Source organism: Eulemur rufifrons, chromosome 7, assembly GCF_041146395.1.
Source record: "Eulemur rufifrons isolate Redbay chromosome 7, OSU_ERuf_1, whole genome shotgun sequence".
Lineage (NCBI taxonomy): Eukaryota > Metazoa > Chordata > Mammalia > Primates > Lemuridae > Eulemur > Eulemur rufifrons.
Window position 1 is genome coordinate 124,884,528 of NC_090989.1, and position 13,563 is coordinate 124,898,090.

At 38.2% G+C, this 13,563-nt stretch overlaps 1 protein-coding gene across 1 annotated transcript in view; it reads right to left on the reverse strand.

Annotated features, from left to right (window-relative positions):
• LOC138386691 (collagen alpha-4(VI) chain-like) overlaps positions 1-13,563 on the reverse strand; it is an 89,456-nt gene that overhangs the window by 53,570 nt on the left and 22,323 nt on the right. Inside the window, exons 8-12 of the mRNA XM_069473256.1 lie at positions 12,294-12,616; positions 11,190-11,268; positions 8,766-8,911; positions 8,520-8,612; positions 6,870-6,923 (exon numbers count right to left, since the gene is read on the reverse strand). Coding sequence (XP_069329357.1) covers positions 6,870-6,923; positions 8,520-8,612; positions 8,766-8,911; positions 11,190-11,268; positions 12,294-12,616 — 695 coding nt within the window. The remainder of the gene's footprint in view (positions 1-6,869; positions 6,924-8,519; positions 8,613-8,765; positions 8,912-11,189; positions 11,269-12,293; positions 12,617-13,563) is intronic.

Below are 13,563 nucleotides of genomic sequence, written 5' to 3' on the forward strand. Positions count from 1 at the left end.
TAAGCCACATGGGCAAAACTTCAGAATTCAAATAAAACAGAAGATATGTCTGAACACTTCCTTCAGATCGATAAAATTGGATGGCAGTTTCCTTGTGGTCCCACAAAGAATAAACCATTACTGAACTCTTTCTCTTCTAGGTGAAATCCTACCCATTCCTAAAACATATAGATCAGTTGTCACCTCCTCTCCTGAGAAGCTTTTTCTGTTGTCCCCGCCCAATTGCCCCTTCAGTTTCCTTGTAGTGTTTTAGGAATACAACTTAGCATACATCATAGTGAAATTTCTTTTATATAGAGAGTCTCCTGCTATATTGTGAGCTTCATAGAGACAAGGACAACATCTCATTTATCTCTGCGTTTCTAGCCCCAAACACAGCGTCTGACATACAATAGACACCAGGACATACAAATCCATTCAGGATTTGAAGAATGACTCACTGAATTATATTAACGATATAACCTTTTCGTCTCAGTGTTAGATAAGGAAGGGAACAGTAGATACTGTGCCTTTTGCCAAATTGATCAAATATGAATTAGAAAATAACGCACATTGCATGAGCTTTAATCAAAAGAGTAACACCTAACTTTGACTTAATGAGGTTGGATAACTACATAAGCTACTCAGAACAGTAAAAAGGCACATGATAAAGTGAGAAGCACTTTGGATCTAGAATGCAAGGGCCTGGATTTGAGTTCTAGTTCTGCTTCCAGATTGTTTTGTGAGCTTGGACAAGTACGTGATGCTGTGAGTCACAATTTGCACCCTTTGTAAATGTGGATCTAGATAATACTGATGCTAACCAACTTGTAGGATTGCTACATTGAACACATGAAATACTATAATGGAAATATCACAAATCACATGGATTGAACAAATGAGGTATTTTATACTTAACAGATAGCAAGAGATTATGAGAAAAGCACAGGTTCTGGCATCAGACAGACAGGTTTGGACACATTTCCAACACTCTCTATGTGGCCTTAACAAATCACTTTCTCTGTCTGAGTTTCTACTTCCACCTCTGTAAAATGAAAGTATTAACAAGTATTAACATGTAAGGTTGTGGTGAAGATCAAATGTGATAACATATACAAAATGCCTAACACAGGGCTTGACACACTGTAGCGGCTAAATAAATGTCTGTTTTCTCCCCTTCTTCCTAGTCTATCTGCATTTTTAGCTTCAATGTGTGGTGTTTAAGCTTCATCTGGTAAATGTAATCCTAACATAACTACTGTACTATATTGCACCGTACGGTGTTATCAATCGTGAATAATTGGTTGTTGACTTTATTAGAAAATAGTTGACATATATAAAACAAATGTCCCTGACAAAGCAGGGACACCAAGGAAAAATTCTGAAAGTTTTGTTTTTAATGAAAAAATTAAAAATAAGCCCACTCTTAGCATGGCTGTTATTTTAAAAAAATAAACAGAAAATAACAAGTGTTGGCAAGGATGTGGAGAAACTGGAACCCTTGTGTGCTGTTTTTAGGAATGTAAAATAGTGCAGCCACTGTGGAAAACAGTATGGCAGCTCCTCAGAAAATTAAAAATGCAATTACCGTATCATACAGGAATTCTACTTCTGGATATACACCCAAAAGAATTGAAAGCAAGGTTTTGAAGAGATATTTGTACTCCCACATTCATAGCAACATTATTCACAACAGCCAAAAGGTAGCACCAACACATGTGTCCATCGACTGATGGATGGGTAAACAAAATGTGGTATGTACATACAATTGAATATTATTCTGCCTTAAAAAGGAAGAAAATTCTGACACATGCTACAACATAGATGAACCTTGAGGACATTATGCTAAGCAAATCAGTCACAAAAATACAAAGACTGTATGATTCCACTTATATGAGGTACCTGGAGTAGTCAAATTCATAGAGACAGAAAACAGAATGGTGGTTGCCAGAGGCTGGAGGGAGAGGAAGTTAGTGTTTAATGCATACAGAGTTTCACTTTCGCAAAATGAAAAGATTTCTGGAGGTGGATGGTGGTGATGGTTGCACGACAATGTGCATGTACTCGATACCACTAAACTGTACACTTAAAAATGGTTAAGATGGGGTAAATTTTATGTTATATGTATTTTACCATAATTAAAAAGAACACTGTGAAGAAAATGAAATAAACTCACTCTTGTGACTTCTATTCCAAGTTTCTAAAAGTTTCAGTTGCTGTACATAAAATATTAAGTATGTTTTCCCAAAATTAATCCTCAGAAAAAAAGAGTAGTCTTAAATTTGAGACCTCACAAGGTCTACACAGTTTCTCCTTTTTCAGAGTACTTGCTCCTTTACTTTACTTTGAACAGCATCGTATTTACACACAATCAGTATTGATTTGAAATATTTACAGGATGCTACGGAGATCACCTATCAGATCAATTAGGTAAAGAAATATAACAAATTCATTTAATATATTTGAGGATGAGACCTCACAATTACAAATTTTTAATGCCATGCAAAGAAGACTTTTTAAAGTCACTTTTTTATTTATTTATTTTTTTTTTTTTCAGACAGAGTCTCACTCTGTCGCCCAGGGTAGAGTGCATAGAGTACAGTGGTGTCAGCCTAGCTCACTGCCACCTCAAACTCCTGGGCTCAAGCAATCCTCCTGTCTCAGCCTCCCGAGTAGCTGGGACTACAGGCACATGCCATGAAGGATGGCTAACTTTTTCCTATTTGTAGTAGAGACGGGGATCTCACTCTTGCTCAGGCTGGTCTTGAACTCCTGAGCTCAAGCAATCCTCTTGCCTCAGCCTCTCAAAGTGCTAGGATTACAGGCGTCAGCCACCACGCCCGGCCTAAAGTCACTTTTTATAAGCAATAAAAGTCATGATTACATTGTGGAGACCATAAAAATTTTCTTACAAGAAAAGTGAGGCAATGGGTTTTTGGAGCTTCAAATAAAATTTGCAGTGACAGGCTTCATAAACATACTTAAAATTGGTTTATCTTAAACAACTTAGGCAGAAGTGAACACATGAATAACATACTCTAGAAAACTAGGTGAGATGTTTCCAAAAGTGGCTCCAGTAATGATGAAGAAACTGATATAGAAACTACATGGTAAGAGTTGTTAATAAAATGGTTTGATAAAATGTGAGAGAGAGAAAAAAAAGCAGTATTTCTAATTTAATATATAATTATCCCTAATAAAAGATTTTAAAATGCTGATGCGTAACTAAATAAATTAAATATTATAAGTAAAATATGTCCATTTCATCTACACCCCCAAAAGCTTAAATATTCTAATTTGGTAAAAACATTTTTTAGGATGTTCTCATGAGTAAATGAGAATTATCTTATATATGAACACATGTTAAATTGTTTGGAGAACAAAATTTAGGCTTATTGTGTTTCTCATTCAACTATTAAGCTGTATCATGCTTAAAAACTGCTCTTTCATTTATTCACAGTTGTTGCTTAAAGCTATAAATAATAGCCATGACTTAATGGAAGGAGTAACACCACCAAAAGCTTTTCAACTGCTTGGCTGGTTCAAATTATTTTACGAGACATGGGAATAATAATAATGTCTTATGCGTATATATTATAAAATGTGGAAACATAAAAAATATTTAGCCCTGTGTCTGGCATATATAAAGCTCTCAACAAATATTAGATGTTTTTGTTACCACTGAAGTTACATAAATATTTTTTGTGACCTTAGATAATCTGACTGGGATCCATAACTAAGGCTTTGATGTGTGACCAATGCATAAGTTATTCTTTAAACCACCCACTTGTAATAGATAAATTTTTAAAATGTATAGAATTCTTGAATCTGGCAAGTTGTATTTTCCAAAGCTGGACCACAAGATTTCCCATTCCACATGCTCTGGACTTTGCCCCGCCTTTATCCAGAGGAGGAGTCTAATTTCCCTCCTCTTGAATCTGGTCTGGACACAGTGACTGGCTTGGAATCAACAGGGTGAGATGGCCATGCTTCTGCAGACCTCTGAGGCTCGGCCAGAAGACTTGCAGCTTAGTCTCCCGGAGTGCTCCCTGTGGGACAGACCTCCCATGGAGAGCTCGCTCTCAAGGCCAGCTCTGTCTGTCCTGGCATCAGCCCAGCCCAGGCACAAGATGTGTGAGAGAAGTGGCCATCTCAGCAGTGCAAAAGGGTTAGAGCCCCAGACCATCTGGTCAACCCAGCTGAGACCCCAGATGTGGAGGAAAGAGTTGGTTCCTCTTTTGGTTTCCCCACCCACAGAGTCTGTGAACATAATAAAATGATTAGTTTAAACTACTAAGTTGTGGGGGATTTGGGGGCAGTACCAGTTATTTATAGATAACCGAAACAATGAGTTAGTTATTTGTCCTTTTATGTTTTCAACTTGAACCTACAAATTTATGGGCCCCATTCTGAAACTGTCCCATCTGCACAGAGATGTCCCTGCTGTTGAGCAGACCAATCTGACCTGCTTTTCAGGGAAATGGCATTAAAAGCCATTCAGAGGACAACACATTATGAGTCACCTCCTCTTGTGAGAAATGCATTAAAAAGAAACTGAGACCTACTAGAGCAGCTCCGTCAAACACAGTGGCCACTAGCCACAGTGGCAATGAGCACTTGAAATGCATCTGGTCCAAAGTGAGTGTAAAATAACATTTAGAAGACAGTATATTTTTTAAAAGTAAGGTGTCTCACTAATTTTTATATTAATTGCAAATGAAATGATGATATTGTAGATATATTCAGTTAAATAAAACATATTAAAATTAACTTTTTACCTGTTTCTTTTTGCTTTCTTTAAGGTAGCTACTATAAAATTTAAAATTATAAATGTCAACTGCATTATATTTCTAGCCATGTACTAGGGAGTCTTTAAAAAATATCTTGGTTTTATGAAGGTAGGACAGTAGAGAAGAGGGAAAAAAAAAAATCCCTCACCCAAGACAGACAAAGTTTTGCTCATCCTATTTGTCTGAAATTGGAGTCAATCATCCTAATGGGTTGGATGGGTCTGAAGTCATTCCCCTAACCTTGGCTAGGTTCTTTGAACAATAGGCCAAGCAGAAAAATAAAATAGCACGTCAAGTACATTTAAAAACATCATAAAAATGGGAGGGAATATTTTCATTATTTCTAAACAAAATAGCAAAAATCCATCATTCATATTCCTGAATGTATTTCTAATACCTAAGGCTATGCTTACTGAGGAAAAATAAGTAGAAAAGTTGAGCAATTCTCCTGTAAACATAATTGAAGAAATGAGTCGGCTTATATGGATCTCAACAGCTGCATTTTTCCCTAATTTCTGCTTATTTTCCAAGTTCAGATAGCGTAAATGTTCAGAATAATAAAACCATGTGTCACTGTACGTGGATCAATGAGAACATAGACATCAGGGGGTTGGAAACTGTGGTCAAAGGGCCCTTCATGTCCCCAAGACCTTCTCAGAAGGGCCATGTAATTAGAATTATTTTCCCAATTACACTAAAATGTTATTTTCCTTTTTCACTCATTCTCTCCCAAGCATGTGGTAGAGTTTTTAAGAGGCCACATGGCAAGTGACATCACAACAGACTGACTACAGAGGCAGATATGCCAATCCAGCTGTTTTCTAATAAACTAAATAGGTAAAACAATACCACTTTTCTCACTAATATTTTTTGTTTTGGAAAATATGGTTTTTTTTTTACAAAGGAATATGTCATGTATATTAACTCTAATGGGTTTTCTAAATTTTGAAATAAGATAATAAATAAATAATTTTTAACTTCTCAGTTTTAATTTCTGACATGATAAATACCAATAGGTAGAAACCACATAAACAAAAGCTCTTTGAGGCCCTCAATAATCATGAAGAGGGTAAAAGTTGAGGGGTGGGGAAAATGGAGAGATGTTGTTCTGGGGTTCTAATGTACAGCCTGGTGACTATAGTTAATAATACTGCGTTATATAGTTGAAATTTGATAAGAGAGTAGATCTTAAATGTTCTCACCATAAAAAAAAAAATCGTAACTGTGTGAAGCGATGGATGTGTCAACTGACTTGCTTATAGTATCATTTCACATATATCAACTCATCACATTGTATACCTTAAATTATACAATTTTGTCTGCCATTTATACCTCAATAAAGATGGGGGGGGAGAATGTAAAGGTATTCTGAGGCCAAAAAGTTTGAGAACCAGTGGTATATACGTAAATCAACCTTAAAATACGCACCTGTAGCAAAGTGGTTTTTCATAATTCAAAATTAACTGAAAACCATGGGATTTTTAAATCCTTTTGGTATTTATATTGTGTATTAAAGATGGTCCCTACCACATCTCAGTCCCCTAGCTCACAATGCTCTCTATAATATACGTGTTCTCCACTGACAATCACATGGTAGATAACTGCCACTTGCCCAGCACGTCCCCAGGCGTGTGGCCAGGCTTATGTGCTAACGGTGGTTAACTACAACTCCATCACCTTCTCAGCCACCCGGGGAAGGCATCTGAGTGACCTGTAATAAGAATGGTCTTAGATTCTCTTCAGTGTATTTTGTTAAACCACTTACAAACATGGTATCTTAGTAATAGGAACAAATTATCTGCAATTTATCTCATAATTAACAACTACTCTTACATGAGTGAACATCAGACACAAGACCACATTTTCAGTTAGTTCAAATTCACTGATTAAAAAACAAAACAGCCCCCATACTGCATCATTAAACACCTTCTAGAAACTATATCTTTAAAAGTTTGTCTGACATTTGTTATAATAAATAGATATTTTAAACCCACTTTAAATGTCATAGACAAAAACTTTATGATTTATGCACAATTAAGTATTGCTAATATTTGATCCATTTTACCATATTCTTTCACAGAAAAAAGATTCAGTACTTACATGTCCCCCTTCTTCACCAGGATGACCAGGCACTCCATCAAAACCCTTCTGTCCCTGAGAAATCAAAATAAATAACTTGGACTCTAAATTCTTCATTTCTCAAATCTGTGAGAAATAAAAATTGTTAGGAATAGATATCCTCATCTCACTGAGTTGACATTTTATTGGGAATCCACTAAATATTAGGCACAATGCTCAGAGAGAGAGAGAAACTGGCCAAGAGGCCTGTGTTACAATGAAAACGTGACTACCAGTTTGTCTTAATAGTCGGTACATCAAACTGTTCTTATTTTCCTTTTTAAGGAAATAAATACCTTTTTAAGCCATTCTATTGTAAAAATGCAAACCAAGACTAGTTTCTAGTTAAAAGCTTAAGGAAAACTGTTATTCTTAAAGAGGGCTTTAACCTTGTTTTACAGAATATCTGTAAGCAAAAGTTTTCCTGCCCATATTACTGATGAGAAATGTTTATTTCTGTATGACTCAACTTTCCAGTTTCTTTTTATTTTTACTCTTCTTACATATCTAAACACATAAACCATTTCCTCTCAAGAAAGTTTGGCTTGTCATTTTATAGCAGATGTACTTAGTCTAAAAACTGGTCAATAAGATCCAGAAACCATATTTTGTTTGTGACAAACAAAGATAAATAAGTCAATGCAACCAAGTACTGAGTTCTAATAAACAGAAAGAGAAGAGAAGTCAAATATTTTAAACATTTACATGTTTGGCCTTGGAGGCAAGGTCACTGAGCAACCGAAAAAGTACATGTCAAGAGGTTCCCAAACTTGATTTTATGATTCTCCAATCTGATATTAAAGAACAACAAGAGGGAAAGAAATCTAATGCTAAGGCATAACAGTTTATTTTTCAAAAAGTAATTATAAACTTGATACTAGTCTAAATAAAAAAGATTTATCTGGAAGCCATTAAGAGCTTATTCCAACACCCCTGTGGAAAACCTTCCAAAGAGAGAGTGTAAAAAGATGGCCCAAAGCCAGTGGTCTGACTCCACCTTACATAAGGGTTTCTGATTACACCCCCATCATAGAACTGTAGTCCCTGTGACAGTGAAACCTGGCTAGCCCTGGATATCTGGGGACTGTTTCCAATAAAGTATTAAGTAGTAAATTTCCTATTGGTCAACCTAGAGTTACCAGAGATGCAAATTAACTGTGACATGAAACCAGTGATTGTATCTTTTCTCAGAGTTTGATACTATAGAAAAGAATGCTAGATAGAAAGGAAAGAGGCATTTAACTCTTGTAAAGAAACCAGATTTGGGACAAGTGAAAATTTGGTAGATAAGTGAAAACTTACAGACAGTGGTAGAATTTATGACATTATTTGTCAAATAAACGTAAATAGGCAGCATAATATGGTGGAAAGAATGCAAAATTTGGAGTCAGGTAGACATATGGGCTTAAATCCCAAAAGCATCTTCAGAACTGTGCAATTTTTTGGAAAGTGGTGTTAGTGTCACCTCTCTGAGCCTCAACTTCACACATGTAAAATAATACCTACTTAAAGGTTTGTTCAGAGGTTAAAGTTAGAAAATGTTGTTAAATACATAACACAGGGCCCGGTGTATAGTGGGTACTGAAATATCATCTCTCTCCCTCCCCCTATCCACACCCAACAAATTCTTACCCTCCTCCCAGGACTCCCAGCATCACCTCTGTGCCCATCTTCTCCAAAACACTTTGCATGGATATTGCAGCATGTTCTTTCTACAATTGTGTCCTGGAAAACAGAATCCATATCAGATATGATTTTTCTCATCTGTGTTAGCCTGCATCACATTACACACTCAGAAGACAAAATTCTCTCAATGTTTTTAAAATTATTATAATTGACAGGACTTAGTGAAGAATGGTGTTTTTAAAAAGTACTTACAAGTTGCTTCAGTAAGACGTTCGGGAGGGATTGCAGTGTGATGCTCAAAGGTTGCTTATATGCAAACCCCCTGCCAAATTCTAGCTCCTGGAGCTCTTCTAATTTATGCACACCTTCCAGGCCAATTATTAGGAGTCCAGACAATCCTTCAAAATTTCAAAAGGTGGTAGATTTATTTGCATGTATTTTGAATGGTCTATCTTTGTCTCAGTCTTAGATATTCACCCATCATGCCATCGTCTCATATCCTTCAGTTGTCTTGTCTCAGACTGAATTTTTGTTAAAATCAAAACTAGTCCATGGCATGCCTTGTTGAAGAATTAGTCTGATACCTTCCAATCCCACCAACTGAAAGTTAATCAATTAAGTAGAATTTCAAAGGACTATCATAGCTCTCTTATAGCCTCCATTTTGTCATCTCACAGATGGTTTTCAACCCTTATTGTATTAAGTTACATCCTTCTAAATCTATCCCTGAAGTCAACTTGTGGTTTACTCTTAGAAATTGTGGCGGTCATTGTGGCTGCTCACGAATATTCTGGCTCCTCTCCTTAAGATCACATGATAAGGTTGCACATCTTTGGGAAAGTTATAAACTCTCACTGAGCCCCAATTCCTTACCTGCTAAATATTATCTGTCCTATGAAAGTTAAAAGTGGCCATATGGCTCACTCTGGACAATGAAATGTGAGCAGAAGTGACATGTGTCACTCCCTGGAGAAACTGTAAAAGTAATGCACAGTTTGCCTTATTTCCTTTCTCCCATCGCAGGAATTACAAAAGCACCTGTTTGGATAGACCCTCCTTCAGGCTGGGTCCTTGAGTGATGAGCAGGAGGCATGAAATGAATACATTCTTACTACTTTAAGTTCCTGAGATTTGAAGGTTGTTATTGCTGTGTAAACTAGCCTACCCTTCCAGTGCAGGCATTAAGAGATCCTCTGGATTTGTCCACAAATCAGAGAACAAATGAACGAGGATACTTTGGAAATTCACATAGAAATCACCATGTTTGTTGAATTTCAGAGCAAATATTGTTAATGATTTGAACAGTAAATTCATAGAATAGACATGGAAATCAACTTTTTGCTATTGGAAACAAACTGCCTGACAATGTGGTTAAAAGTTGTATACACATACTTTTTCCTTAGAGACAGGGTCTTGCTCTGTCACCCAGGCTGGAGTGTGATGGCGTGATCATAGCTCACTACAATCTCAAACTCCTGAGTTCAAGCAGTCCTCCTGCCTCAGCCTCCCAAGTAGCTGGAACTACAGGTGTACACCACCACGCCCACTAAATTTTTTACATTTTTTGTAAAGACAGGGTATCACTATGTTACCCACACTGGTCTTGAACTCCTGGCCTGAAGTGACCCTTCCACCTCGGCCTCCCAAAGTACTGAGATTACAGGCCTGAGCCACCACACTCAGCCTCATATTCTTAATTATTCCTTAAAACTAAATTCTTAGAAAAGGAATTGCCAGTCTGGCACATGGGCAAAGTTTACAGTCTCTTGTCACATATTCTCAATCCCTTTCAGAAAAGTTGCAACAATTTAAGCTTCCAGTGGCCATCTATGCAGCAAATTAAGTTGGGAGCAAGTTGTCATAAAAAATACTCCAGCACATCATTAACCAATGGAAAACATCATCCCCCACGGAATATGGTGAATATACTCTACTGAGAAAGGAGAAAGGTGAAGGGAGCTTGAACAAGTCAAGTTGCTGGTTGTTCATTTTGAGATTTCTTTAGAAATTTCTTTATGCCACAAATGGTATAAAATGGGAATAGTGAGAGCCACTGTGTACAGCTGAAAAAAAGGTGTACTACACAAGGACACCCACCCAGCTGAGAGAGCTAATGCATGCCCAAACCCAGCCAGCACACCCCCACCACCCAGGAGCCCAGGCACAGCCTTGCATCCACCCAGCGTATTGGGTGTCTTTTTCCCATTTCACAAAGAGGCCATACAGACTAGCAGAGGAGTCCTTGGAGATAGAGAAGGAGGAAGAATTAGAGAGCAAAGATGGGGGAATTGCAGTGCAAAGAGCAAGGTCCAGATTTAGGCTGACTCCAGAGTTCAAGAAAAAATGACATATGGACCCCTGGTCGGCCTAAAAGAGCAGACAGCCCCTACTCATCATTGAAGTAGGAGGAGCACCTTCAATCTCCCACAAAAGCCAGTCATGTCTCAGAAGACTCTTGGTCAGTGTCGGGCACGTTGGGGGTGGGGGGTTCTCACCCTCAAACAATCCACTGGCTCATACGAAGAGGGAGGCTGGGCATCGGCCTCATGAGCACGGAGCTCCACCCATGCGCGAGCACACAGGAGGCTCCACGGGCCGTGCCACCTGGAGAGCTGAAGGAGTGTCTCCGCCCGGAAGGAGGAGCGAGGCCCACACGCAGCACCTCCACGCACTTACCGTCCTTGCGCAGAAGCTCCGACGTTTCCTTCAGTTTCTCTAAATCATCATCCAGTCCATCTGTAAACACTAAAACGACCTGTCGTTTATGAGAGATGGGGGTGGGGGAACCAGAGAGGGAGGAAGGGAAGGAGGAGAGAGGGGGAGGGGGGAGGGGGGAGGGGAGAGGTAACGGAGAAAGTGGATGCTATAAATTATACATTTCTTAAAAGTACAAAAGTGACTTTTTCCGGTTGTGCTCAGCCTTTGATGCTGTGCCTTTTCGCTCATTCATTTACCACACATTCATTTTTATTTCAACCTCCCCCTCCCCATGAACAAAAAAGAATTTTAACAAGCTTAACCTGTTTACTTAAAAATACCTTCAAAAAATTCTTACACTATCCATCTTTATCAGCACAAAAATACGAAAATATTCTGTTACATGTTTGTAATCCATTTTCTACTGTTAAAATGTGTTTCCTTTACTCTTAAAAATTTTTAATTTAAAACATGAACGATATTCATCAAAAATAAGTCCATTGGATGCCTAATTGAAGGAAAAACTAAATGTAGGTTATGAAGTTTGGGGACATCATTTCCTAATAAACACCAGATGAAATGTTTCCATCTCTGTGGACTTTTGTGGGTACATAGTTCAGAGGCAGCAGGAAGGGAGAAAGAGGCTTGAGGGGTGGGCTGCGCTAGAGCCGTCAGCTGTCAGTAAAGACAGTTCAAGATGATGACTGGAAAAATAACAAGCCTACTTTAAATGGCAATGAGTGACCATAAAAAGATAAGGAGTCTTAAAACACCTTTCAAGTTGTCTTTGGAATGAATTTATGCTATGGAAGAATTTGAATCACTAACCTGTGGGCAACTTGAGGGCAAGTACTTTATTCCTTTATCCCTACCAGCATTATGCAGCACAGCACCTCTAAGGCTTAAAAAATATTTATTGTTGAATGAAAACACATCTCTCATTGGTTCTTAGTATATAAGAGTATGGTTTTCCTCTGTGTGGGATCTCCAATGAAGAACAATTTAGTTGGCCTCCGTCACAAAAACCGTATCCATCCTACCCTCCCTGATGTTTCCATAGTATGGGTTCTCAGCATTTATTACCTTCACTTTAGCAGAAGAGGAATGGAGAGCATTCTCTCCCAGGGACTTCAAAAAATTCACATTCATATAGCTATTCTTGGCCAGGAACTTCTGGATGAGCTCATCACTGTATTTCTCAAAGTCTGAGTCAAAGATAAGCTGGCCATTTGGGCCAGGAACCAAGTAGCGGAACCTCGGGTTGATCTGATCAGGAATGACACAACTGATGTTAGGAAGCAAGGCCAACTGTTCTATCACCCCTGGAAGTAACCTTTGAAGCTTCTGCTGAACTTGGTTTGAAGGAGTTGAGATATCAAGTCCTATAAACAAATCCACGTTGCATCCTTTGAAGGTGGAAAAGAAAAGAACATTAGCCACTTAAAAATGCATAACTGAGCCCAGAAGATATTAGCCAAGCCAGCCCTGAAATATGAACCTCAACCCCCAGACAACACACAGAAGTATGAGCTAAATAATAGTATTTGTCTATGTTTTGGGATTGTTCGTTATAGAACAAAAGCTAACTGATACAATATATACTGTTTCATATCTCTATGCCTTGGCAGATCCTATTCCCTCTGCCTAAAGTGTTTTTTCTCATCTTCCCACTCCAATCTGGGTGACTCATACTTGTCCTTCCAGTAGTAGCTCAAATACCCACCTCAACCCACCCACCCCCCAAGCACTTTCTGGTTCTTGTCCTGACCTCCTCTGGTCAAGTTACTAAATGCCCCTGTATGTCCACTGTTATTTATTCAACCTTCTCCCCCACTAAACAGGGATTCCTTCACAGTAGGGACTATATCATCTAATTTTCCCATTGCCTAACACTGATGCTCATTAAATGTTTGACAAATGAATGAAAAAGGGAATACAAATGAGCCTTGAGTCTCTTTCAGCAATCCTGTAATGTTCCCTTCTCCCCTCAAAGTTTTCTTCCTCATTCACTACCCATGCATGTACCTTGTTTCAGGGGCACGAGAGCATGTTAGAAACAATTGGGAGAAAATCACTCCCAATTTTCTATTTCTTCTGCCTGAAAAATGTTAAGCTTTCCTGGGAAGGCATTATCTCGAATTCGAAGGCCCATTAATATTTCAGGCTATACCTACACACTCAACAAGTGTATAATAAGACCATCCACAAAATTGCACTGAGGATGCAAATGTTGATGGTCAGAGACACATAGGGAGTTAGAATTTGGTTCAATGAATTAAAATGTAACTTAATTATAAAAGAGCCACTATTATTAACTGTTCTGGACAACAAGCATGACTTAGGACTGTCTAAG